This window comes from Mus caroli, chromosome 1 (assembly GCF_900094665.2).
Source record: "Mus caroli chromosome 1, CAROLI_EIJ_v1.1, whole genome shotgun sequence".
Lineage (NCBI taxonomy): Eukaryota > Metazoa > Chordata > Mammalia > Rodentia > Muridae > Mus > Mus caroli.
This window is the reverse complement of record NC_034570.1, coordinates 57,889,691-57,916,679: the sequence shown is the minus strand read 5'-3', so window position 1 is coordinate 57,916,679 and position 26,989 is coordinate 57,889,691. Positions and strand designations below refer to the sequence as shown.

Here is a 26,989-nt window from a genome sequence, read left to right as displayed (position 1 = left end):
TAAATATACTGGTGTTTGTGTACATTAGCTTGCTTTGAGAAAAAAAAATGGCCTTGACTTTGACCCAGGAATTTCATGACCTCTAATACCCATGAAAATAACAAAATCAATTCTTGACTTTAAAGGAGGGTAAAAATCAAATCCCAGCCTCAAAAAAAAAAACAAAAAACAAAAAAAACCAAAAAAAAACAAAAAACAGTATAGCGTAGTCTCAAGATTACAGATTATAAGCATTGCATGATTGTATAGAGCTCTCAAACAATGGCCATTTTATACCAGGAATCTGAAAAGAACTTTTCATTTATAGTCTTTCAAACCTTATTCTTAGGACCCTTTCATAAGAAGGGAAAGCTTCCGGGAGAAGCTAGAAACAGGTCATGACCTGCTGGGTTCCCTCTTAAATACCATATCAATTTTCTAAGCAAAGGATCCTGTAGTATGCAGGCAGTCAAATCTTTTTCTTTGTAAAAGCCCTGGAACTAACACCCTGGCTACCTGGATAGCAATGACCTGAGATTACAAACATGGTGACCTGCATGCTTCTTCAGTGTGGTATTGAGTAGGTAACAGCAGCTTTCTTCTTCTCAAGGCCAACAGCCATTGATGAAAACTAACTGGTTTTCCCCCCAACAATACTGCAATTGAGGAGTTGGCATTTTTATGTAAATCTCTGTCCCTTGATTCATTAAATGCCACTGCCCCTGACATTTCCTTTCTGACCCTTATCAGCCACACACTAGGAAAACATGGAGAAAGAGAGAGGACAAAAGGAGGACAATAAAAGGGTTACAACCAGGAAGTGTATTGTGACCATGGCCAACAAGGAAATTTAGAAACGGGTGACTAAACACTAGGGAGACCCTGTCAGCCAGTCACAGAGGCATTTGTTGAAAGCCTGTCAAGTGCTTAGCACCATTTCAAGGTGTCACATGGAGATACATAGGAAATGACAGCCTTGGAGGCTGCTTGAAGAGCACTTGAAATTTAACAGACAAGATAGTGCAGCTAAGTGCCTAGAGAGCCACAACCATCCGAGCGGGCCCTGTTCAGCTCTGTACTCTGTTCCTTCATAGCAGTTGGATTATTTAGTTTATTTCTTTGTGCTCTTGCTATATGGCTTTCACTAAGCTGGGATTGGGCCTGGGTAAGACAGTGTGTCTGTTCCAGTTACTCATGACGGCTATTTGGAATTTCACTCACTGTAATAGAAGATCCAAGTACATATGCTCTATGTCTGCGCACCATTGTGAATGCCTAGCAATTTAAAAGATACTTAGGTGATGCCAAAATTATTATTATTATTATTATTGTTAACAGAAAAAGTAGGTAAATATTTAAAGCTAGTGGCAACTTTATAGATAAAATATATAACCTGTTTTCTAAACGCTGCTACTAACCCATGACTGAAAAGGACCAACATACAAGCAAATTTCTAAAGACTTGGACTGTTAACAACTAAAACTAGACCCAAGGAACATATGTGTACTTCTTTTCCTTAGTGAATATTGGGATCATACATTCAAAGTAATAAATAGAACACAGAACCTCATCACCTAGGTTCTAATTAGATTCCAAGCACAGTGGGATTCTACTGCACACACATAGAGTAAAAACAACCAGAGCTTAGCATGTTCCCGCTGCGCTGTCTCATCTCCAAAGCTAAACAGTGACGTTCAAGGCCTGGCATTCGACGCCAAGTAAAGTGACTTAGGTGAAGACCGCAGTCTTTACAGATGTCTCACGCGGTACTTTGCCACCCTTTGACCCTTGACTTGGACAAGTGACTTCCTTCAGCCAGTGATGCCGTGGCTGGGTTTCTATTGCTGTAGTAAAACACATGACCCTAAGCAACTTGGGGAGGAAAGGATTTATTTCTCTTATATTTCTGTATCATAGTCCATCACTAAAGGAAGACAGAGCAGGAACTCAGGGCAGGAATTTGGAGGCAAGAAATTGAGCAGAGAGACCTTGTAGGAGTGTTGCCTACTGGCTTGCTCAGTTTGTTTTCTTATACACCCCAAGACCACATGCCCCAGGGCAGTACTGTTCACAATGTGTTGGGCCTTCCCACCTTAATCATTAATCAAGAAAATACCCTACAGATTTGCCTATAAATCATACAGAGTCATTTTCTTGATTAAGCGTCCATCTTTCCAGATGACCCTACTTTGTGTCGAGTTCACATAAAAACTAGCCAGCACAAATGGGATGTAAATAAAAATGATACAAGCAGAGATTTGAATAGTGCCTGTAGGTTGGGACTTGGTCCCTTCCTACATGTCAGGCCAAACCCACTGGGGGAAAAATGTCCAGGGAGCATCAATATCACCCCTCAGCTCAGTTCAGCCTGAGCCTGGTCAACCTGCCTACCACTTAGCTCAGCTGCATCAGCAAGCAGCACCAAGATCAGCAGAATTTTCTCACTGGTGTACAGGTGCACGCTCCACTGAATTTTAGAAGGGTTTAGTTTATAGCTTTATAGTTGTTAATAGCTAAGTAATACAACAGTCTCATGGAGCAATAAAAATTAATTACCAGCAAAACAAATGTTTAAAATGCTAGCATGACTCTTTATTAGAATATAGAGCGGTTTTAGTTCCAGGGTTTGGTTTCTGTACAACACACACATTCACCCCAACCACATTCCCATCACTGGGGGCTAAGTGGGACAGGGTAGGACACACTTAAAGGAGAGATGTGAAGAAGTACAGCATGGTCAGTGCTGAGACTGTGATTGCCCCCTTCCTGGCACTGTTGGTGGACCAGAAATTCTCATAAACATCATCAAGGACTAAGAGACTGGCAACCTTGGTTTCTTCACATACGCACTATATCAGAGCAAACCCATGGGTACCACTGTCCATTAGCTCAAGTGTGTATGAGAAGGGGATCCCAGGGTCTCCATCCCAGTCTTTTGAGGATCCTGACAGCATTATATATAAATGAAACCAGGAAGATAAAATGTAGAAATCAGACTTCGAAAGGTAGAGTTCCATCATCATGCCATCGAATAAAGGCTTCTCCAGTAAAATGATGGAGCTGTTTCTGACTAGGACCACTTCATCCTTGGTTAAAAGCCCCTATGGAGCCTGCATTTTTATTTGGCTCCTTGCTCTTCCTTGTGTCTGGAACATAGCAGAGACTTGGTTAAAATTTCTCAGTTGATCAAAAAACGAGGCAGCATCAAATTGCAAGGCAAGAATGGAACGGACTAATTCTCACAAAGGAATGTAAAAAACAGACAGACAAATGAATCACAGGACAATTATGACACAAATATTAGCTAGGTGGGCCCCAGGAGCTAAAGGCAGGGTTGTAGATGGGGGTAGTATGGGGACCACAAGGTGGGTAGTTGTGGGGATTAGGAGGTGGGTGTGAGAGTGTACTTTAGATTTGGAGAAGGAGCATGCACTGTCAGCTGAAATCTCTCTTTTGACTATTTCCCCAGCCTTAACCCTAATCTGCTTTCCTGGCAGGTGGATCCTCTGGGACTGCCACCAACTGACCAAGGCTCAAAGGACAATTCCCTTCCTGTTAACTCCTGTGCCTTCTGACTTGCCAGCTCTTTTAAATTCAAGCCAGGGAAAATTCTGGTTTGAGCCAGAAATATCGTTGTTTTTCCTTTGCACCCACCTCAGAGAGCATAATCCTGAATCCCACAGACTTGCTTTTATCTTTGGTCATTTTTGATTCGTCCAGCTCTCTGTGGGTCCTAGGAACTCCTACTCTTTGGCCCGTCTCACATTCTAAACTTCATTGATTTCTCCCGTGCCTTGGATACCATTAAAGAAGAAGGAGGAGGAGAAGAGAAAGCGTATTCTTACATAAAATATCTGCGCTCGATCCAACTCTATAATTGGTTCCGTGCTTTGCTTTCAGTGTGCTTGCCGCCTTCTGTCCAACTTGAATCTGTAGGTGGGAAATGCCGAGAGAGTTGCTGTTAAAAATAAATCCGACAATCCAAGAGTTTTATATTTTGTACAGATCTACCCCTGAGGTTTTAGACTTTCTCTCTTACCTCCTGTTGAGCATTTATGTCTAGGTAGCCTGTTGGTACCCCACACTAACCACACCCACCTTTCTTTTCATATGTCTTTCACCAATGAGACTGTTCTGACTTTCCTATTTCTGGTCCTGCATAATGGCACTACAGCACATGTGTAAAACTCTNTAGATTTCCTTAGCTTCTTTTTTCTCCCCTTCAAAGTCAACCAATGTTGATTTCCATTGCTATTACTCTATCTCAGACTCATTACCCCAAAATTAGTCTGTTGCATCTTCTAATACATTCCTTGTCTTCCCATCTATCTTTATGCCAGTTGATCCCACGTGGCCTCCAGATGCACATATCCATGTTCTTGATCCTGCTGAAAGCTTCCAGTAATTGCTCAATGCCCACTGAAATAAACACAAACTACCTAGCCTAGATTTTGAGTTCTTCTATAATGTGTTCCTAACCCACCATTCCAGTATAATATATTTTATACACTTACCCCACATTGTAGACAAACTTCCTTGCTGTCCCTTAGCTTCTCCTTCTTTTCTTAGGCTACTGCCTGGACCTAGAATCCCTACCTACCAGAATTTACCCAACCTTGAGGGACTTTCTCAAATGACAGCTTCTCCATACATCTCTTCCTGCTCTCCCCACTGGCTTCTCTTTCTTCCCATGTTGTCTCTTTCACATCACTTAGTTCATAGTCTGTTGTGGTTTCACCCACTCACTTTTTCTTACAGATGTTTGATACATCCCTCTCCTTCCACGTTTCCTGATTCTACACGAAATCTCTCAGAACTAGATGATCTGTTAAGTATCAACCTTCCTTTCTGCAGATTCTCTCCCAAGATCAGTCATGACTAAAGTTCATCACTTGTCAGACTTCTGGTAAGTTCTCTTCTTACTGACCTCCCGATAAAACTTTTCACATAAGGTTGACAGACCTTCTAAGAGTTTCTGATTCCAGACATCCCAACATTATAGCCAATCCACCAGATGCTTAGATTCTACACAGACATCACTAAAACCACTTGTCATTCCTGCCTGCACTGTGATGTTCAGAGGTGTTGGTCACAGGCATCCAGGCTGAACTTGAACATGTATCAGTTCCCCCCACTCTCTCCCTTAGGAATGGCTTAGTTTTAGAACCCTTTCTCCTTTCCTTTTCTGAAATTCACGGATGAGTGCTAAAATGTGATCCAGTGGTGCTTGGGTAGGGCTGGGAGGAGACTAGAGAAATTCCAAAGGAAGAATTAAGTAGTGGTGGTAGTAAGGGGGTAGGGCAGCAGCATCCTTTAGGTACTTGGGACATTCTGTATGCATTTATGTCTAGGTAGCCTGTTGGTACCCCACACTAACCACACCCACCTTTCTTTTCATATGTCTTTCACCAATGAGACTGTTCTGACTTTCCTATTNCTGGTCCTGCATAATGGCACTACAGCACATGTGTAAAACTCTNTAGATTTCCTTAGCTTCTTTTTTCTCCCCTTCAAAGTCAACCAATGTTGATTTCCATTGCTATTACTCTATCTCAGACTCATTACCCCAAAATTAGTCTGTTGCATCTTCTAATACATTCCTTGTCTTCCCATCTATCTTTATGCCAGTTGATCCCACGTGGCCTCCAGATGCACAGACACACACATACACACACACATATACACACACACATATACACACACACACTCACTCACACACACAGACTCATACAGACTCACACACTCATACACAGACTCACACACTCACTCATGCACACACACAAACACACACTCACACATATATACACACATACTCACACACATACACACTCACACATACACTCACATTCACTCATACACACATAGACTTACACACTCATACACAGACTCTCACACACACACATACAAACACCTTTGCAAGCGCTTCTTACTTCTCTCCCCTCTCTGCTGGGAATCCCTCCATCTCTGCTCATTCACCTATTCTTTCTCTTTTCACCCAAAACAATTCTGAGTCTGTCTCAGTTCCTGGGGTTGTGTTGTCCAAAGCAGAGAAATGGGGTAGAGAAAGCCAAGGAAATGCTGGGAATAAAGCAGTCACATCATTCACTCTGGGAAGAGGATATTGTGAGAGAAAGGGAGAGTCGGGGAGGAGAAAAACTCTGGTAAGAAAAAGAGAATAGGCCAGAGAAAGGCTGCAGGGAGCTGTGGTGTGTCATCCGTGAAACGCAGAGCAGTTCTGGAGTCAGTGGACAACGATTCACCAACTACACTCACGCGTCGTCTGGCAAAGAAAAGGATTGTTCCTAATCAGCGTAACTCACGTGTGTCCCTCTGCTTCTCTGAATAAAATTCCCTGCCAGCTGGTCTGAGTGGGTCCTTATCTCTATTTGTGTCACATGAATCAGCCCCAAGCCACATTTTTTAGTCCAAATTATTTCTTGATTGTGTATGTGTGTGTGGTATTTTTTTGTTTGTTAAGTTTGTTTGGGTTTTTTTTTTTTTTTCATTTCTGAAGCTCACGCAAAACAACTACTCCATAGCCAGCCTATATTTATTTTATTCTCTGAAGTTCACGTTCTTTACATCTTAGGGGTGGGATAGCAAACTCGTTTTCCCTTCTTTGTTGGCAAAAGACTCTTAGGATTTTTTTTCTATTATTAATTACTATGAGGAAGTAGAAAAAAGAGAATTGTGATTCTAGTCTACAGATAGATTTGTCCCTTTCTGAGAATTCTAGCCTACAGTTAGATTTGTCCCTTTCTGAGAAGATGAAATAAAGATTCCATAGATAGCTTTTTGTTGTTTTGTTTAATTTGTGTTTTGTTTGGGGTTTGGGGGTTGTTTGTTTTTGTTTTGTTTTGTTTTAATTTTTGAGATAGGGTCTCACTGTGTAGCTCTAGTTGGCTTGGGACTTGCTTTGTAAACCAAGCTGGCCTTAAACTCACAGAGATCCACTTGCTCTGGCCCCACATCAGGCCAAACACTTAATTCATCTTAGGGCAGAATTCCTGAGTAGACTTTTCCCCTGAACTATACTGTGTGACTATATAGAGATGTTATCTGTAGCCATCTTTTCTACTTGAAAGTGCTTCCTAGTAAAAAAAATGATAAAACCTCCTTTCCAGTGGAACATGATATATTGCTAAAGCTCTCTAGCCTGCTCAGCAGCTCTTGCGCTGGGCTGTAAGGACATATTTACAAGCAGATGTACAGATGCTTCAGTTAAAGGCTCTGATGTGTCAGAAGAAGCTGCTTGAGACAGAGTACAGACACTGATGTGCAGAGTTCAATTATAAATAGTTCCAGCACATAAAACAATAAAATTCTGATGTATATGTATATATGTATATATACAATTGTTCATATTGCTATAGCTTTTCCGTAGGAACCCAAAAATGCTGCCATGAATTAATAAGGTTGACACATAGTACAAATTTCTTATACTTCCTATCAAAATTATGCTTACTGTTCAACACTCAAGACTGTGAAAGACACAGAAAAGTTGACTGGTTCCTCCATATGGAACCAATGATTTACCAATATTTTCATTTTACGATTACTTTCCAGTAGTTCTTGATCTAAGTCACTCCCTGTGGCCACAGTGCTCAAACAAGAAAAGCAATCAACAACAAGACACCCTCTGACTTTTGAATATAGATCGTATCATATCTCTACTTCTGAACCAAAAGGAGTGGCATTCCTATGAAAAGATATTGAGATATTACATTGAAAAATTATAATCTGCCCATGAAGACCTTTCTGTTGGTCAAAGACACCTTTCCATTGAAGATCTACAATGTCTCTGGCGATCTATCTGACTTTGTTTCAGTTCTCTCAAAGAGAAATCTATAGTAACTATCATGGAAACTGGGGAATGGGTCTAGTTCTAAGCTTCATAACTAGTAACTGTATTTCCATGAATTTCTCTATTAAAGGAAAAAGTGCCAGGGATTATAAGTGAGGGTAAAGGAGCCCATGACTGACTGGAGATCTAAATTGATTAGTGGTTTCAAAAAGTCAAAAATCCTTTCTAAGCAGAGGGTCTTTGTGAGGATGATACAGGTGATTAAACATGCAGAGGACTAACCCAGAGGGATTGGTCTCTACCATCTTCTTCCTGCAGGGATTCTGGGAATGTAGCTAGCTTAAGCTCTCTTTATATATTCCCAAAAGGATTTTATTGCGTCATCACAAGAGTCAAGCGAGATAATGGCTTTAAAATCCCTTTGCAAGTTGTAATAATCCAAGAAAATTTTAGTTACTTGTACATATTTCAAAATGATCATATAGTATAAATCTTGTAACTATGAAAGGAAAAAGTGGCCTCAAGAAAGATATTTGGGGGATTCTTTTGATTTCTGGGGAAGGCTTCCTTCAGCAAAGGTCTTTAGTGGATTAGCATTTAGCTTCTGCCTATTCATTATGGGTCATACCTCAGTGGGAAAAGGGCAGGAGGAAAAATAACCGAGAGAGATCACCTGGCCTCTTGGATACCAACAGCAGTGTAAGACTTGCTGTCATCTTCACTATCACCTGCACACAACAAGGAACTTCTTTTTTTTTTTTAATTTAAACAATAACAAGCATTGTCAAGACTATGGAAAAGCATAAGCTGATGTACTGTAGATAGATGCTTTAAATTGTACAACCAAAATGGAAAACAGCAGATCAAATTAAAAAAAAATCAAAAGTAGAATTACCACCTAGGCCATTTGGACATCTATATGTCCAAAGGAAGTAAAATGGAGTCTTGGAGAGATGTCTGCATGGAAATATTCTTAGTGGTGTTATTAACAATTCATGAAAGGTAGAATAAACCCAAATATCCAATGATGGGTAAAGAAACAAAACATTATTTATACACACACTGGAATATTAATTGCTCTTTGAAAGGAAAGAAATCCAGATCTGGGGAAACAGTTTGGCCATTAACAGCTAAGACTCACAATCAAAAGTCAAAAGAGGAAATTGTGACACACCCTTCAAAAGATGTACAGAGGATATTATGCTATGTTGAATAAGCCAGTCATAATCCGTTGATGTAAGGTATCTAGACAACCCATAGGTGCAGAAAGAAAACTGGGGTTTGCCACAGCTGAGCATAGAGGAAAATGGGGAGGTGTCATGTGATGGGTACCAGGTACTCTCAGTGAGTCTGTTCTGGGGGTTGGTTCACAACACTGAATATTCTGAACTATACACCTAAAGATGGTTGCTTCTGTTCGTTTATGCTAAGTGTATTTTGCCACAATTAAAATGGAAAAGACTCAGTTAAAAAATAATGATACATTACAACATTCTGCCTTTGCCCTCTGTTTGATTCATGACTATTGTCTGAGGATTCACAAAAGGGCAAAGAGCCCAGCTCTTTCCAGCAAGTCTACCCACTAGAGCTTGGACAAGCACAGCTTTAGAGAAGGACCTGAAAAAAACAAAACACAGGCTCCCTGCCCTGGCTTGCATTTCCCTGGCGCTTCCTCTTACAAATGTTCCTGGACAAATGCTGCAAGAAGTCTAGAAGAAAAGAAAGCATTGTACTTAGAAGAGAGAACAGATATTACTTAGCCATGTTATTTTAGATGTGCCATATTCTGCAAACAGCTGGCCATTTTAAAAACATGGTTCAAAAGCTGTAATAGCTGAATGGAGCTTCGAGAGAATGTGCAGAAAGGAGAGTGCATTTCTGAAGATTATTAACATAATCATCTCATTTATATTAGAGTCGAACACCTAAGATGTCTCCCAACTTGACACTTCATGAAACAGGTAGTTAATTAACGTAGGTAAAGCAGCATTTAACCCCGAGTCTTCCTGGCAGGCATCTGGCAAGGTACAAAAAGCAAGAAAAAGAAAATAAGGATTGGGACGTGGGGAGGGGGGTGGAGAATAGATCCAGAATCTCTTGGAAATGACAATTAAATGATGGCAGGTAAGTGACCCTGTGGAGGTTTGTCCAGAGGCCTTGGCACTGTGGAGTCACTATATGTTCGTATTTACTTGGTTTATTTTTGGTGTAGCCATATGGTGTGAGAATGAGCTGCCCATAACAGCACGTGGTCAGGAAGCACAGGATGTCTTTCTTTCTTTTTTTCTTTTTCTTTGCTTTCTATTAGGCTTGAGATGGAGTTAGTCTCTGGTTCTGACATTAGTTCTATCCCACAGAATGTTACATCTTGGCAGTTTAAGGACATGCCGATACCTGGAAAATACAGAAGGTCTCAGACAGAACGTCATGATCTCAGTTTACAAATGAGTCAGGGTGAGTAGCAAACCTGGTTGCTCACGGTCCTCAGACTTGTCCTTGGCTGTCAAGTCAGTCCTGTAAGTTAATCGACTATATCATCAGCCAAGGACAAGCCTGAGTCCCATCAGAGCTATTTTGAAAGGACCCATGTTAGTAATAACAAAGTCCCCTATATGCTAGGTCAGTGCACCTCCTATGTGACATCACATTTAACATGCATAATGGACTTTGGACAAGGTGGGATTATGTGGCCAATGTTCAAAATAAAGTGAAAGAAAAAAGAAAGAAACAGAAAGATGAAGCAATTTTCCAAGACCACCAAGCTATGGAGAGTGCATCTTAACCTTTGCATATGATGAGTGGCAGTGTTCTTACTCACCCCTAATTCTTCATTTGCTTCCAATGCTTCAAGCATATCAAGATGTGGAAACACAGAAATGTCTGAAGGAGAAATAAATGTTTACTCTGCATGCTGTCTGCCTCCTGCTGTAAAAAATATCCAAAGCCAGCATTCTGGTTTTAATCTTCTTGATGGTGAGCTATATATTTTAAAACCAAGTGATGGCTTAAAACATATTCTGACTACTTGTGCTGGCTAGTTTTATGTCAACTTGACACAAGCTAAAATCATCTGAGAGAGAACCTCTGAGAGAATGGAACCTCAATTAAGGAAATGCCTCCATGAGCTCAGGCTATAGGCAAGCCTGTGGAACATTTTCATAGTTAATGATTGATGGGGGAGTGCCCAATCCATTGTGGGTGTTACTATCCCTCTGCTTTGGTCCTAGGTTCTATAAGAAAGCAGGCTGAGGGGTTGCAGAAGGGCCTCAGAGATGGCTCAGCGGTTAAGTGCACTGATTGCTCTTCCAGAGGTCCTGAGTTCAATTCCCAGCAACTACGCAGTGAGTGGCTCACAATCATCTGTAATGGGATCTGATGCCCTCTTCTTGTGTTTCTGAAGACAGCCACAGTGTATTCATATACATAAAACAAATAAATTTAAAAGAGAGAGAGAGAGAAAGAAAGGAAGCAGGCTGAGCAAGCCAGTAAGCAGCACCCCTCCATGGCTTCTTCATCAGCTCCTGCATCCTGGTACCAGCCCATTTTGAGTTCCTGTCAACTTCCTTCCATGATGAAGACTTATGTGGAAGAATAAGCCAAATAAACCTTTCTCTCCCCAACTTGATTTTTGGCCATGCTGTATCACCAGACTGTCCTGACCAGCCAGCTTCCAATAATGACACAGAGACTTCTATTTATTTATAAGTGCTTAGGCCTTATAGCTCTGGCTTGTTCCCTACTAGCTCGTATAACCTAATAGCCCACTTATACTAATCCATCTTTGCCATATGGCCCATTATCTCTACTTCAGTCTCCATATATCAAACACCCTCCATGTCAGGCTGGTGAATCACCCGGCCTGACTATTTCCCAGAGTTCCTATCTCTGCCCTGATGGTCTGCTTTTCCTTTCCTGCCCAGTTACAGGCCGTCATATCTTTATTGAACCAATCAGAAGGTGATGGAAAATAATGTTATAAAACACTGGGGCAGGTGATGCTTCATAAAAATTACAATACAAAGGTCTGGCCTGTACTCAATTCTCTGTCAGTACGGAAATCAACCTTTAAATAATACAAAGACAATCTTTACATGGTGCACAAAAACATTATCCAATAATGGTGTTCCATCACAGCAATAGAAACGCCAACTAAGACACTAGTGAGGACTACTATGTCCTTGCTTAGCCAGTCTCATTGAAAAGAGTTCTGCACTTGAGTACTGTATAGATGATACCATCTCTTTAAAGGAAACTAAAGCAATAAGAATGCCCAAGAAACTGTATAGATTCCTCAAAAATAGTGATGTTTAGTAATCCACCATGCTTCTTTTTTTTTACTATTTATTTGGTGGTGGTGGTGGTGGTGGTGGTGGTGGCGGCGGTGATGATGATGAGGATAATCAGTTTGTCTGCTGAGCAGGTACTTGGTACACCAGGGGACATTGAAATTCCAATTGAGATCTGTTCTAAAGCATATGCCACTATGATTGCTCCTGAGTCCGAGCAACCATGGGGTGTTGATATGCAAAGGTTTCATATATCAGTGTCAATAATGGTGGGTAGCCCTTGAACATAAAAAACACTTCCTAGAATTATAAACAAACAAACAAACCAAAAAAACCAAACCAAACCAAGACACACACACACATACACACATACTCACTCACACACACACAAATACAAAACCCTTGCCTTTATCATTGTAAACTTTGCCCATATGTGTCTTTTAGTTTTGCCAGCAACACCCAATATTAGGAACAGCAATACAAACCAATGTGAACAGGTGTGTAAGCCATCCAACTGAAACTAGCTGGGCCTCTCATTCCAGAGCAGATAAGTGGGGTCTACGGCCATGATCTTATGCATGGACAGCTTTGGGTACTGTTTAGGATTGAGTTGTATAAGATGAAAAGCAAACAGCTTGACAAATGAAGAAAGCTATTTCAGGTGTATTAGAAATGATTTATTTTTGTTTTGTTGTTTTGGTTTTTGTTTGGTTTTTGCCCATGTTTGGAAGAAGACTGCTGAGGAGAAGTGAGGAGAACGGCAAGTATCACCAGGAAAGGTCACGGGCCCTTCGTTCTTACGCAGGGCCACAATGGCTGTTCTAGAGAAGAGGCTCAAAGAGAGAGCTGTGAGGAGGGATGGAAGAGGGAAAGGAGGGGGTGCTTTCTAGAAAGGGGGAGCTCTGGTAAATGATGGAAGAGAGGAAGAAGGGTGTTCTCTAGAAAAGGGGCTCTCATTTAGGGAGTGACATGCTTTATACATATTGTATGGAAAACACTTTCTGCTATTTACTACATTAGAAGCCCGGGACATTCAATCTTCTGGGTTGATCACATTGAAAGCCACAGGCCAGTTTAGTATTTAGATGTCATCTGTTCCCCCTCATGTGTCTAGAAGAGGTCTAAGGTAGATGCAGGTTAGTATATGAGATGTATATTAATATAACATTAATCATGTAATAAGCAAGCCATAACACCAAGAATATGGTAGAACTAAGTCTAAATGGAAAACTGGGAAGAGGAAAAACCTTAGATAAGACCCATAGTAGGTCCCAACTCTCAGGAAGTGTGAGGCTTCCACATCCAAAATTGACTTTGATGAAAGCTATCAAATGGGGCTTCTTTCTTTACATGGCTAGAAAATATTTCCACATCTAGAACGGTGGACATAGGAAGAATGAATCAAGTAGATCTTCAGTGTGTGAATATAAATAACCCTGGCCCACAGTGTCCACACTGTTGCCCAAGTGTAGATATAACTGTTGGTGTTCAGGACAGGAAGCACAAATAAGTCTGGTTCCTTAAGGAGCCTGCTGATCATTCTATTGCTGATAAATTGTCTTTTATCATTCTACAGAATCTGAGAATTAAAAAAGAAACATCTGGAATGATTCTATGAAGAAATATTTCTCTTCTCATTTTCTGTAAATCTCAACTTAATTATAAGAGCCACCAGTTCCTCCTTAACTGCCATGGACTTTTGAGTAGTGGCTCTCAAATTTGATTGCAAATAGTGTCATCTGACAGATCTGTTAAAGCACCCATCTGAGTGTGGTGACTCACCTGTCATCCTAGCACTCCAAAGGCAAAACAAGGCAAAAAGACCCCAAGTTCATGATTACACAGTGAGTTTGGGACTAGCCTGGGCTAAGTAGTAAGACTTTGTCTCAAAACAATAACAGAACACTGACTTTGAAGCTGTATCTGTCCTTGTCCCCAGCCCCTTGAGAGTTTATAACTCAGTAGGTATGAAATGGAGCTAATTTGTACTTCTCCCAGTTAGCATTTCTGCTCTGAGTCTTAGGAATGACTCTTCCCGGGTTACCTTTTATATTTGTGTTTCCAAAAAGACTAATCAAAATGTATTATTTTAAAGTTGTCTTACTCCCTAAAGGGAAGAGGAGGGGGGAAAGTGTTTTCCATATGGGAAATATCCTGAACCCACACAACAGACACACAGGTTGTCATTTCTATGCTCTCACAGTAGATGAGAAGCTAGGTGAAATATTTCTCAGTGTTCGAAATGTTTCCTAATACTATTTGACAAGATTCAATGTTATCTCTGACCTCCAATATGCATATTCTTCTACATTTAGGCAAGTTTTCCTTCCAATAAAAAATGATTTTTGGATGCAATGGAATGAAGTCAGGATATTTAGTGTTTGGCAAGGCTACTCACTAATTCCATTTCACTTAAAGTGCGGGGTTAATTTAGTACAGTTACAGGGAAAGAAGTGTGCTTCTATAGAGCCCAGAAGTGGACAGGTACTCAGTGGACAGGTGCTCAGTGGACAGGTACTCAGTGGGCAGGTACTCAGTGGACAGGTACTCAGTGGACAGGTGCTCAGTGGACAGGTACTCAGTGGACAGGTGCTCAGTGGACAGGTACTCAGTGGCATTATTTAACATTATGAGGCAACTACAGACACTTTCCTCTTTCAAAATCCACTGGCAAAAAGCAGGGGCAATCCATTCCAATACACTCCATACAAATGATCTTCTTGGGATTGCTGGATGCTAAGCTTATCTAGAGAGGACGTTCAGGATCCATAATCAAATAGTCACTAGTATAAGCCACCAAGCAAAGTCACCAGGTTTTTATTTCCTAGAGTACCCTTTCTTACTTCCCTCTGGGGTTCCCAGATGGTGGCAAGGATACGGGTAGAGACCCATCAATGTAGTCCTTTTTTCTGCTACCTGGTTCTCCTGCCCGTGACCTTGATAACTGTCCCCAGGACAGTGCAGCTGACTCCCCAGAACACCCATCCAAAGCATCAGTTTCCCTGTATTCTAAAATCAGTCCACAGTTGCAAATAAAAGTAAATTATGCAGTGACAATCTTTATTGCACATAGAATCATCTGACAGCCCTGAGAGTGGTGGCATATACCTCTAATCCCAACACTCTGGAGAAGAACAGAGGCAAAGTTACCTCAAGTTCAAGTCAACTGTTCCACAAGCTACAATGCATGCATAACATGCTTACAGGTTTTATACACATAGCTCACCCATAGAGACAAAGCATATCAGCTGTGATGGTCAAGAATCAAAGCTAGTTCACAATGGATCAACCCCTCATTTAAACCTCCCCAACCCGTGACTAGATGAAAAGTCCACACCCCTGTGCAGTGCTTGTTGAATTCCCAAGTTACTCCTCTCTCCACAGACATCTATCTGCCTTCTTCCCTCCTTGACTATTTGCTATTCCTGATGTTGACTTCCACCAGGAAGAATCTGCTCACTCCCTAGAAGTGCGTGGAATCATGCTGACAATTGTGTGTTCTCTTTGGTGGAGAAGGGGCTCCGATCAGTCCCAGGCTATCACAGTTGTATCTGCCCTGGATTTGTTAATGGCCTAGACCAGGCTACTTGGAAAAGTCTTGGGAAGAGAGCTGATGAAGGCTCTTCCCCTCACATATGATTCTTACAAGCTGAAGCAAAGCATGACTGGGGTTGTCATATTGAAGGGACCTTTCTCTCATAGCTTCCCCTGCCTCTCGAGGTTTCAAGGATGATTCCTGACACCCTCTTGCCCCCATTTTCTTCTAAAATTACTCCTTTTATGATCATATGTGGGTTCATTGGGTGATTATCTTTATTACCCCTTTATTATATTTGTATTATTTTACTTATCCTTGCCCTGGGCAAAGGAAGTTGAGGCATCTTAGTTGATTCAGCTTAGAGTTTTAGTGTCTATCAAAACTCAGGTTGACTGGTGCCAGCTCTTTAACACCACCAATCAGTCCATCTCTCAGTTAAGTCTGTCTGAGGCAGTGATTTTGGTTCTTGTAAATTACCCTGGATACCACATCCTCCATGCCTGTGCCTGTACCTGAAGGTTTGGGACCTGCCTGGAACCTTGACGAGGGCAGCAGTAAGGGAATGAGGAAAAGACAGTCTTTTGCACAGCAAAGCCAGGGTCAGGCCTCTAATCACTGCAACCTGGAATCTCAGCATGGTACAGCATAGCAGGAAGGGTTGACTAAGCGCTATAGGAGGTCTTTGTAGGTGAGCGGTCTCAGGCTGTAAACATCTGGAGGAAGCTGCAGTTGTGAGTCTTTGCATACACTCATCAGTCCTTCATGAATACTCACTTAGCCTCCCGAGGAAAGCTGTGGGAGCCCTTGAGCTTGGCCCATATAAATATGAGCTTGGGGGAATTGTTTCCATAGGCCTTGCAGTCCTCAACATGGCCATGCCCGGGTCAAAATATGCAGACTTCACTCACTCATGGATTCGTCTGCCCTCCACATGACTGCATACAATAATAGAAGTAGCTCATGGTGTACAGTCTTACACAACCATACCACAGTCCCCCGAAGCTTGTTGGCAAGACTACCTTTCGTAGACTTCAGAATTATCAAGATTAGGCCAGTTAAAACACAAGTGGCTGGGCACTCCACATGCCTCCAGAGTATTTGTTATCAGAGATGCAGTGAGACCCGAGGATGTGCCTTTGTAGCAAGTTCCCAGATGCTGCTGATGGTGAGGGACTAAGGACCACCCTTTGAAGACTTATTTTGTACAGGCATATATTCTGACCTACTTGTGAGAATCTGTACCTAAAAAAATCAAAAGGGATGAGGATGTAGCTTAGTGGTAGACAGCTTGCTTAGTGTGTAGTTCATCCCCTATATGACAGAAAAGGGGATGGGAAGACAGGAGGAGATGAAAGAGAAAGGCCACTTTTAGTGTCTGACCATGGACTTGGCTGACGTCAGAACTTGTTCCATCTTAGAACAATCAAGCCACCATCTCTGTGGGAAGCACTGAGACAGTAGGATTAGTTGGCTAGACTCCACAGGTGATACTAATGTCCCGTCAGAGTAGAAACTCCCTGATCCAGACTTGAAGGCTTAGAAATTCTGACCCTGTGGAAGAGTGACAGACCTCAGACCCTTAAAACACAAAACAAAACAAAACAACCACATTACATGCAAAAGGTAGGAGAATTGGGGCCCTAACTACCTCTTTGGTTATGCAATTGTCTTGTTATGTGACCTTGACCTTGTATAAATCACCTTACTCCTCCTGTGAGGTTTTAATTCCTCATGATAAAGTCAAAGAATAATAAACAAAGGTTTTCTGTTTTTAAAACACAGGTGGGGGCAGGGGATGTCTTTTTAAAACAAAACATTTGAGCTAACAAAATGTTTCTGTGGGAAAAGACACTTGCTTCCAACCCTGACAACCTGAGTTTGATCTCCAGCACTTTTAGAGTGGAAGAAGAGAACCAACTCCTGACCTATACAAGTACATCCAGCCACAAGTAAAAGGAAGGAAGGGCAGGAGAGAGGGAGGGAGGATAGGGGAGAGAAGGGAAGGGAGGACAGGAGAGGAGGGAGGGGAGGGGGGAGGAAGAGGACGGAGAGGAGGAGGAAGAAGAGGAGGAGGAGGAGAAGAAGAAAAATTACCACCATCACCACCGAAGAACAGAAGAGATGAAAAGCAAGCTGCTTCTAATGCATCCTCACTAGGGTGCTCCACTGACAAGTTCCTGCTGTGTTTGGGTCCTGTGTTGCCTCAGAACCTTTTATGAAGAAGGCACGTGTATAAAAACCTAATTTGGGATAGAAAAGGCAAGGGCTTGTACACTGAGCTTTGAATTCTTCCTAGAGAGCCTCTGGGTTGTGCGAAGTCTGCTGGGGCAGATTCGGCCAGCACAGTCGGGCTCAGCCTCTGCACTCACCTTCAAGTAGTGCATGGGCCAGGTCTCATAGGTCATTCCCAGGAAATGCTGCATCAGCACTCCTGCATGCTTCCCGCTGACCTGGCTTATCCACTGATAGATCTGAAACAACCCAAAGGACAGAGCTGTCACTAGGCAGATTGCTTGATTGCCCCCAATTGAGATAGCTGCTTTTTTCCACTAAGACTCTGCTCTAGACTGCAGAAGGCTTTTGGACAAACAAAACAGAAAAAGCAAAGCAATGGCATATTGCCTCCTCCTTCTCACTTCATTTCAAGACCTCCTGGGGTACTGACTCTTAGATCATCCCCACTGACCTTTGCAAACGAGCAGTTGAGAATGAATAGTTTTGATAATCTACCAGTGACATGTCAGAAACTGCACTGTGCATGTCCTGCACACAGCCATCAGAATTAACCCTCATGTTTCACACAGTAGTGGTTTTAGGCCAGGCTTGTTTTGTGGGATTCTCTTAGCAGTCAAAGAGCCCTGGTTGGACATTTTCTGTGTCCTAACAGTTCATTTGACTTGATCCCTACCTAGTATAGCAATGTAGGGTATACAAAGCCTGGAAGAAGCATGTGTAGTGGTGGTGGGTCCTTAGGTCATTTGGATTCCTGTATCACAAGGAATATTGGTTCTACTGGAGTGAGTATTCTTGAGAGTGAAATAGGGTAAGGTTTTAAGCCTGGTCCCTGCAGTTCCCTTTGGCTTCCTGATTGATGATATCATTGCCATTCACCAGGAGATGATGTAGCTGAGGTGGATGGTCCTCACCAGAGGCTGACACATACTGTTTGGACTTTCAGCTTCCCACACTGCAAGTTAGTTAAACCCCCTTTCTTTATATAGTTCACCTGCTTAGGGTATTTCATTACAGTAATGAAAAGGAGACTAGTACACCAAAGCATCCATTGTTAATGTTATAAGATTAGTTAACACCCATGTATGCCCTTCCCAGAATATGCTTACTGAAGTTTCTAAGTCAAGCACATGATAATAATTTTGATTTAACTTAATAGACCTGAGTAGATGCTGATTTAATTATAAATCATATTTATCAGTCTTTGAAGGGATATTATACTGTGACCAATAAATCCATAACTTGGGTTCCACAAGAGGAAATGTAGTGAAAAAAATTAAGACATATTCAGGTAGCCATCCACATCTCTCAGGCCTCAAGACACCTGAATTTCTATGTAGCTGTTGAATTGCAGGAAATAATAGTTACTTGGAGAAAACAAATTATTTTTAAAATTTGAGTCTGTATTGACATGCAGACTATGCAGAAAAGTTGTTAATACCATAGTAAATACTTAACAAAAGACAATTTCAATGACATAGGTAACATAAACACCTGTGATGCAGATAGCTTAAGTTTAAATAAAGCTATAAATAGCAGCACCTGGAAGAGGCAGGGGTATATTCACTTATTGCCTAATCAGTGATAATGCAGCCAACCTTATCATTACCACGGTAGGAGGGGGGAGGAGGGGAGGAGGAGGAAGGGGGGAAGAGGGGGGAGGAAGAGGGAGGAGGAGGAGGAAGAGGAGGAAGGGGAGGGGAGGAGGAGGGGAGGAGGGGAGAAGGGGGAGAGGAGGAGGAGGAGCTAAATGGCTACATCAAGGTCACATGGTCAGCTAATATCCAAGCCAGATGTGCTCCTACATGGAAACAGGCTGCCTGCATTACTGTAGGCCACTGTGATAACAATCCTCTGACAAATGCAGTTTGAAGGATAAAGGACTAAGTTCAGCTCACAGTCTGAAAGTACATTCTGTTGTGATGGAGAAGTACTGAAGGTTGGAACTTGGTATCTGGCTACACTGTGTCCAGAATCAGGAAGAAGAGGGTGATGAAAGTGTGGGCTTAACTAGCTTCCTGTTTCCTGCAGTCTGGTACCCAAGTCTTTCTTTAAAGTGGAGCCTCCCACCTTAATAACCCAATCAAGACAGTCCCTCACAGGTGTCCCTTACAGGTGACATGGCTCTTGTCAAATTGTCAACATTGACCATTACAGCAGATTCTCAGGGGTCCCCTGACATCATCTTCAAAGCCAGGGAGCCAACAGTTCTTTGAGGTTAACTTTTACAGAGGAAGGCTCAAATTCTTCCTGGCATTCTGAAAAAAAAAATATTCTGGAAAAATGATACTCTATCGTCAGGTGTGGAGAGTACAAATTGGTAACGCCTATTTTCAAGGCAATTTGTCCATTTATCTACGACATTTAGATGTGTATCTCCTTGAACGTAGCCACTCTAGTTTTAGAAGTTTACACCTTAAAAAAAACCGAGTGTGGTATCTGGTATCACACAGACATACACACAAGAGCTATTTTTTCACTACCTACTTTTGGAAGCCACTGAGCATCTTCATAGCATTACAAATGCTTCTCTGCAAAAGGCTTTTCCCTCAGAGAACTACTGCTGAGCCCATGAATCCAGCAAGGAAAAAAACCAAAACCCTACATTTTCAGCCAAACACAACTCCTTGTGCCTCACACTCACACAACCACCAACCCTGTGCTTCTCAAATCTTCCTGAGGATATGACAAAGCCAAAGAAGTGTTAATTACTGTCCCAGTTCACACGAAGCTGCCCTCTTCCCCTTTCTTTGTGCTATTAATTTGTCTTTTTATTTCACATTACCGGGTTCTGTAGTTTCCATGGTGGTGCTAGTGGTGGAGGAGGTGTTTGGAAGCTCCTTCAACTTAGCAAGCCTTCACCTCACAGTCTGAGCCAATCTGGTTTGTGAATATTAACATTAACAGTATGGCCATCCCTGGTATATCCTAAAACAGGCTGTGACCTCCAGCAACACCATCCTTCATACTGTGTGTCCTAACTCACCTCTCCCATGGGATGGTATCTGTCATAGGAATAGGTCTCAAAGCTCCCCTGTGGACTGACAAGCTCTTGTCTGTGCTGTGCTGGGGGATCTGGAATGGAAAGAAAGACATAAAATAGTGAAGGCATCAGGACATCCTGAAGAATAGAAGGATGATTTAAAAGGTCACAAAGGGGATGGAGAGACGGCTATAAGGTTAGAAGTATTTAATTCTCTTGCAAAAGACCAGAGTTCAGTTGCCAGCACTCATGTCAGATAGCTCAGAGTTTCCTTGTAACTCCACTGCTAGACAATGTGATACTCTCTTCTGGTTTCCATGAGCACTTGACACACACACACACACACTAAACACAGTTAAAATATAAATAAAATTTCAAAGGTCATAGAAGGCAGTGCACACAGGATTTGAAGTCCCAAAGCCAGTTTTGAAATAACTCTGTGGTTTACCTACTATGATACTGAGGGAAAGTATTTAGCCACTGGGAGATGTGATTTCTTTGTCTACAGAATGAAGGCAATCATGTCAGCCTAGCAGGGAGGCTAGAATAACTCAATAAGGCACTGTGGATAAAAGTGCGTATAAGTTTGTAAAAGATGTAATAGCTAAGATTTATTGAGCTGAAACTTTTTACGAGACAGACACTATTCTACGTAATTTAAATCTCATTTACTCCTCTCTAAAATGTTGAGACAGAATTCTCTTTATCTCTATTTCAGAGATGAAGAAACCAGATCACAGGGAAAGTGTTATTAGACCTGAACCCTGGCAAGCTGCCTGAAGAGACTCTAATATTAACCACAACCGTAATCGCCTGGTGAGAACTAATCCCTGTGCGGCAGATGCAAACAATGACAACACATTGAGACATCGTCACCCAGAGTCATGTAGGATTCATTCCTAGTGATGTATATTCTATGGAATTTGAAAGACAGTTGATGGTCCATATAAACCAGTCTAGTATTAATTTTAGTGGCCTAACTGTCCTCTGGGCTCTGCTCATCCGTTCTTCCATTTTCAAACCCATGGTAATAACCACCCAATCTACATAGTCCGACCTTTCCCAGAGTATTATATAGCTGTGGTCACACTGTACAGCCTTCTCAGGTTGGCTTCTTTCACTTATTAATATGTGTCTTGGGTTTTTTTCTATGAGGAGCTATTGTGACCAAGGCAACTTTTAAAAGAAAACATTTAATTGGTCACCTGCTTACAGTTTCAGAGGGTGAGTCCATGACCATTATGGAAGCAAGCAGGCAGGCATGGTGCTGGAGCAGTAACTGAGAGCTTACGTGTTTAAACAATAAGCATGAGACAGGAAGTGAGCCAACTGGAGTGGTCTTTAATCTTTCTCAAACCATTCCACCAACCAGGAAACAGGCATTCACATATATGAGACGCTGGGACCACTCTCATTCAAACCACCGCAATATGTTTACATTTCTTCCATGTCTTCTCACAGCTCAGCAGCTCTGTTTTCATTGCTGGGTAATACTCTGTTCAATGGCTCTGCCAAAGCTCACCCATTCATATGTGGAAAGACACCTTGGTTATTTTCTATATGGGCAGTTATAAATTAAACTGTCACAAGCACACATGTGAATGATTTCGTGCAGACATGTTCCTAGTTCATATGGGTGAGAACCAAAGAGTGCTTTTGTTGAATCATATGATAAACACATGTTTTGTTCCGTAATAAATTGACAAACCACTTTCCAAAATTGGTCAAGACAGTTCTGCATGTCCACCAGCAACAAATAAGTTCCGGTTGCTCTGCCCGCTCATTGGCCTTTGCTGTTGATCATCCAGACGTGGGCTGCTGCAGCCGACTGTGGCACAGCTGGGAGTTTTAATTTGCAGTTTTCTGGTGACCTTTTCCTAGGTTCTGCATCTGCTTGTGTTTTCTTTGGTGAGGCATCCATTTGGGTCCTCTGCCCACATTATACCTATCAAGTCCTTTGATTAATGTTTGAGTTTCAGGGTTCTTTGTATATTTTGGATCACACTCTTATTTCAGATGTGCCTTTCATAAACATTTTATCTCAGTTTCTATTATCTGGTTTTCTTGACGTTTTCTTTCAAAGAGTTAGAAGTTTATACATTTATTAAATTTTGGCATATCATTTTTTTTAATGGATTGAGCCTTTCCTGGTATATCTAAAATGTCAATGTTATACTCAGAATCATCTAGGCTTTCTAACCCATATTCTTGAATTGTATAGTTTTATATTTAACATTTGGGTAAAGGGCTTTTGTATGTATGTATGAATGCATGCATGTTTGTTCTTATAGATGAGATGAGAATTTGTGTGTGTGTGTGTGTGTGTGTGTGTGTGTGTGTGTGTGTGTGCATACATATTGTGGTGGTTGAATATGCTTGGCCCAGAGAGTGGCACTATTAGGAGTTGTGACCTTGTTGAAGTGGGTGTGGACTTGTTAGAGTAGGTGTGGCATAGTTGGAGGAAGTGTGTCACTGTGGAGGGGGGTGCTTTGAGAGGGCTTCCTCCTAACTTCCCGGAAGCCAGTTTTCTCCTGTCTGCCTTTGGATGAAGATATACAACTTTCAGTTCTTCCAGCCCCATGTCTGCCTGGATGCTGCCATCCTTCCACCTTGATGATAACAGACTGAACCACTGAACCTATAAGCCAGCCCCAATTAAATATTGTCCTTTATGAGGGTTGCCTTGATCATGGTGTGTGTTCACAGCAGTAAAGCCCTAACTAAGACACATGTGCATGGATACCAGAGAGGTCAACCTTGCTGTCATCCTCAATAATGCTGTCCACCTCCTCTGAGATGAGAAAGGTCTGTCATTGGCCTAAAGATTACCACCCAGGACGAATAGGCTGGCAGGCAAGCCCAATGATGTGTCTGTGTCTGTTTTCCGGAGCTGGGATGACAGGGACTTGCCACCATCCCAGTATTTTGGACTATATTCTGAAGATCAAACTGAGGTCCTCATGCATAATAAGCACTTTACAGACTGTGCCAGCCCTCCCGTGCCACAGTGATATATGATTTTGAGTTAATATCTGTGCTTTCTCTGTTTTGTCTGTGAGTTTCTAGTCATTCCAGCACTATCTGCTGCAAAGAATATTTTTTCTCCTTTGTCCAAATCAATAGACTATGTGCATGTGGGCCTATTTCTGGGCCCCATATTCTCTTATACTGATCTATTTGTTTATTCTTTTGCCAATACCACACTGTCTGGTAACTGTAAGGCTATAGTAAATCTGAAATAAGGTGATGACGCTCCTCTGACCCTATTCTCCTTCAAAACTGTGTTGGCTATTCAGTTTCTTTTATTTGTCCACAAATCTTTAGAATCAGTTTGTCAATAACCACAAAATAACTCCCTAGGATTTTGTTTGGGGTTGCATTGTGTCTATAAATAAACTTCAGAAGGGCCGATATCCTGACAATATTGAGTCTTTCGTCTGTGAACAGAAATATCTCCCCAGCCATTCAGTTTTTTGGTGTCTTCCATTTGTGCTCCATATGTTTCCCTGAAGAGATGTGTTACAAATACTTCATTTCAGGCACACTAGCATTTTTTTTTTATTTTCAAATTCAACTCGCTCTTTGCTATGTGTAGGAAGTCAGTGGCCTTTCCCCTGTCAGCCAGTTTGCCCTGATGCATTCTTAGTTCCAGGATTGTTGTTGATTCTGTTTTCCTACCTGTATACTCATTTCCCCTTTAAAGGCAGACAGTTTGGTTTATACAGTCCTAAACTATAGCCGCTTATTATCTTTTCTTGTTTTATTGCGTTAGCTAGGCCTGCAAGAATTGTATTGAAAACTGACAGTGTTGAGGTAAGTGATCATCCTGGGAAACCCTCCAGGTTCTTGTGGCTAAGGAAGATGTTAGCTGTAGCAGCTTTACACCGAATTCATCACCCTGAGGAAGTTTCTTTTTCTTAACCATAGCTGTATGTTGGATGCTGTGAAATCCTTTCGTAGATCTACTGGTAGGATGCTATAGCGTCCCTTCTTCGGCCTGTGGATGTGATGGGATGTTATGTAAAACTGAGATAATGTGTTGGAATGTTATGTATGCCTGGGATAAACCCCAAGGACATACAGTTCTTTTTTTTTTCCAAAGCTAGACCATATTTGCCAATATATTTTTAGGGTTCTTCTGAGTTTATGAGGGCTATCAGTCTGTAATTTTCTTTCTTTGTAGTGTCTTTGTCTGACTTGGGTATTAGATAAATGCTGTAGGCTGGGTTAGGGGTATTCTCTCTTTCTCTAATGTCTAGAAAGAACTGTGGAGAGCAAGCATAATTTCTGCCTTTAATGTTTGATACAAACCAGTAAGATGCCCCTGGGCTGCTGTCTTCTGCCATGGGTTGATCATAGCTTCAGTTTCTGTAACAGCTAAACTATTGTTTTAACTATCTACTTAGGATATATCTTTCAGCAAAGAGTTTACTAATACTATCTAATGCATTATGCCCATACCTAAGAAGCCAGACACATGTAGTTTATAACTCAGTTCTCATCTTAATCCTGCAGAATATGATCCATATTCTACAAACAAGAAACATACCAGGAGAAGAAAGTGGCTTGCAAAGAGTTATGTAGCTCATAAATCATAGAGTTAGTGGTACTCAGCGCCACACAAACATTTGGTAAATGTTCCTAGCTAAAAGGCTTTAGTTAGCAAAAAATAGGGAGTGTGAATATCAATTGAAGATCATTCTGATAATCCATTAATCTAATAAATATGCACGGGGAAATACTTAGTTGATGGCACGGGTGTGTCAGCTTTAGGAGATGCTGTGATGCAAATTTCTGCACAGAGATAGCATGGAAACTTGCTGGACAGCTAATTAACTAGTATTCCAGGGATTTTCATCATTTCCCCACATTTCTGGACATCTATGGTATTATGTATTTTCTTTCTTGAGCCTTCATTTCTTTATTTGTAAAGTGAGAAGTAGAATAATAGCACCTTTTCAAAGGATCCTTATGAGAATTAAATGAGTCAATTCATGCTCAACAATGAGAACACTCTCCTATTTGTAGTTAACTCCTAACCACCAGTAAAGCACAGCAATTCAAATCAAACACAACAAATACTTTATTTAGTTGCAATAGTATTAAAAGACAAAGACTAATTTAAGCATTCATCTGGTATTCTTAATCAATGCAAAATCAATTTTAAAATTTTTTTTTTAGACAAGTTCTCTCTAAACGATCCTGGCTGCTCTGGAACTCACTGTGTAGGGCAGGCTGGCCTTAAACTCATAGAAATCTGCCTATCTTCACCACCACTCCCTACTACAGATCCTAGATTAACTAAAGCAAGAATTTCAAGTTGGTGCATTTTTAGCTAGGTCCTGAGAACCAAACTGGTAAGCATACACCTATGATTTCAGCACTCACGAGACTGAGGCAGGAGGATCACAAGTTCATGGCCAACATGGGCTATCTAGTAAAAGCTTGAATCAAAATAAAAAGTAACAAAGATAAATAAACAAACAAATAAAGCTAATATCCATTTCGGATCATCTATTAACAATCAACTACTCAAATAGAAATCAGTTTTATGACCAACTTACATTATTTAAAAAATGTAGTCACATTGTTATCATTAATTATTAACATTATAACTACTAATAATTTGAATTTAATTGTTTCTTGACTTCAAAATTTAAATGTTTTATTAGATTTGGATTTTTGTCATATTTATTTAGAACAAGTGGGAATCTTAGAAGTTTGTTTATGGGCTAATATCCACTTATCAGTGAGTACATATCATGTGAGTTCTTTTGTGATTGGCTTAGCTCACTCAGGATGATATCCTCCAGATCCATCCATTTGCCTAAGAACTTCATAAATTCATTGTTTTTAATAGCCAAGTAGTACTCCATTGTGTAAATGTACCACATTTTCTGTATCCATTCTTCTGTTGAGGGACATCTGGGTTCTTTCCAGCTTCTCGCTATTTTAGCCCAGAAACTTAGAATACCAAAGATACAATTTGTAAAACTCATGAAACTCAAGAAGAAGGAAGACCAAAGTGTGGATACTTTGTTCCTTCTTAGAAGGGGAAACAAAATACCCGTGGGAGGAGTTACAGAGACAAAGTTTGGTGCTGAGACTGAAAGAATGACCATCCAGAGACTGCCCCACCCGGGGATCCATCCCATAAACAACCACCA

The 26,989-nt window shown here is 41.3% G+C and overlaps 1 protein-coding gene across 1 annotated transcript in view; it reads right to left on the bottom strand.

Moving 5' to 3' along the window:
* Window positions 1-2,828: 2,828 nt before the first annotated feature.
* The window catches only part of Cpo (carboxypeptidase O), an 85,689-nt gene continuing 61,528 nt past the window's right edge, over window positions 2,829-26,989 (bottom strand). The window contains 10 exon segments of the mRNA XM_021163854.1: window positions 2,829-2,927; window positions 3,817-3,909; window positions 9,959-10,075; window positions 10,077-10,177; window positions 12,215-12,276; window positions 13,515-13,639; window positions 14,716-14,767; window positions 14,769-14,815; window positions 17,977-18,078; window positions 20,826-20,914. Of these exon segments, the coding sequence (XP_021019513.1) occupies window positions 2,829-2,927; window positions 3,817-3,909; window positions 9,959-10,075; window positions 10,077-10,177; window positions 12,215-12,276; window positions 13,515-13,639; window positions 14,716-14,767; window positions 14,769-14,815; window positions 17,977-18,078; window positions 20,826-20,914 (887 nt within the window).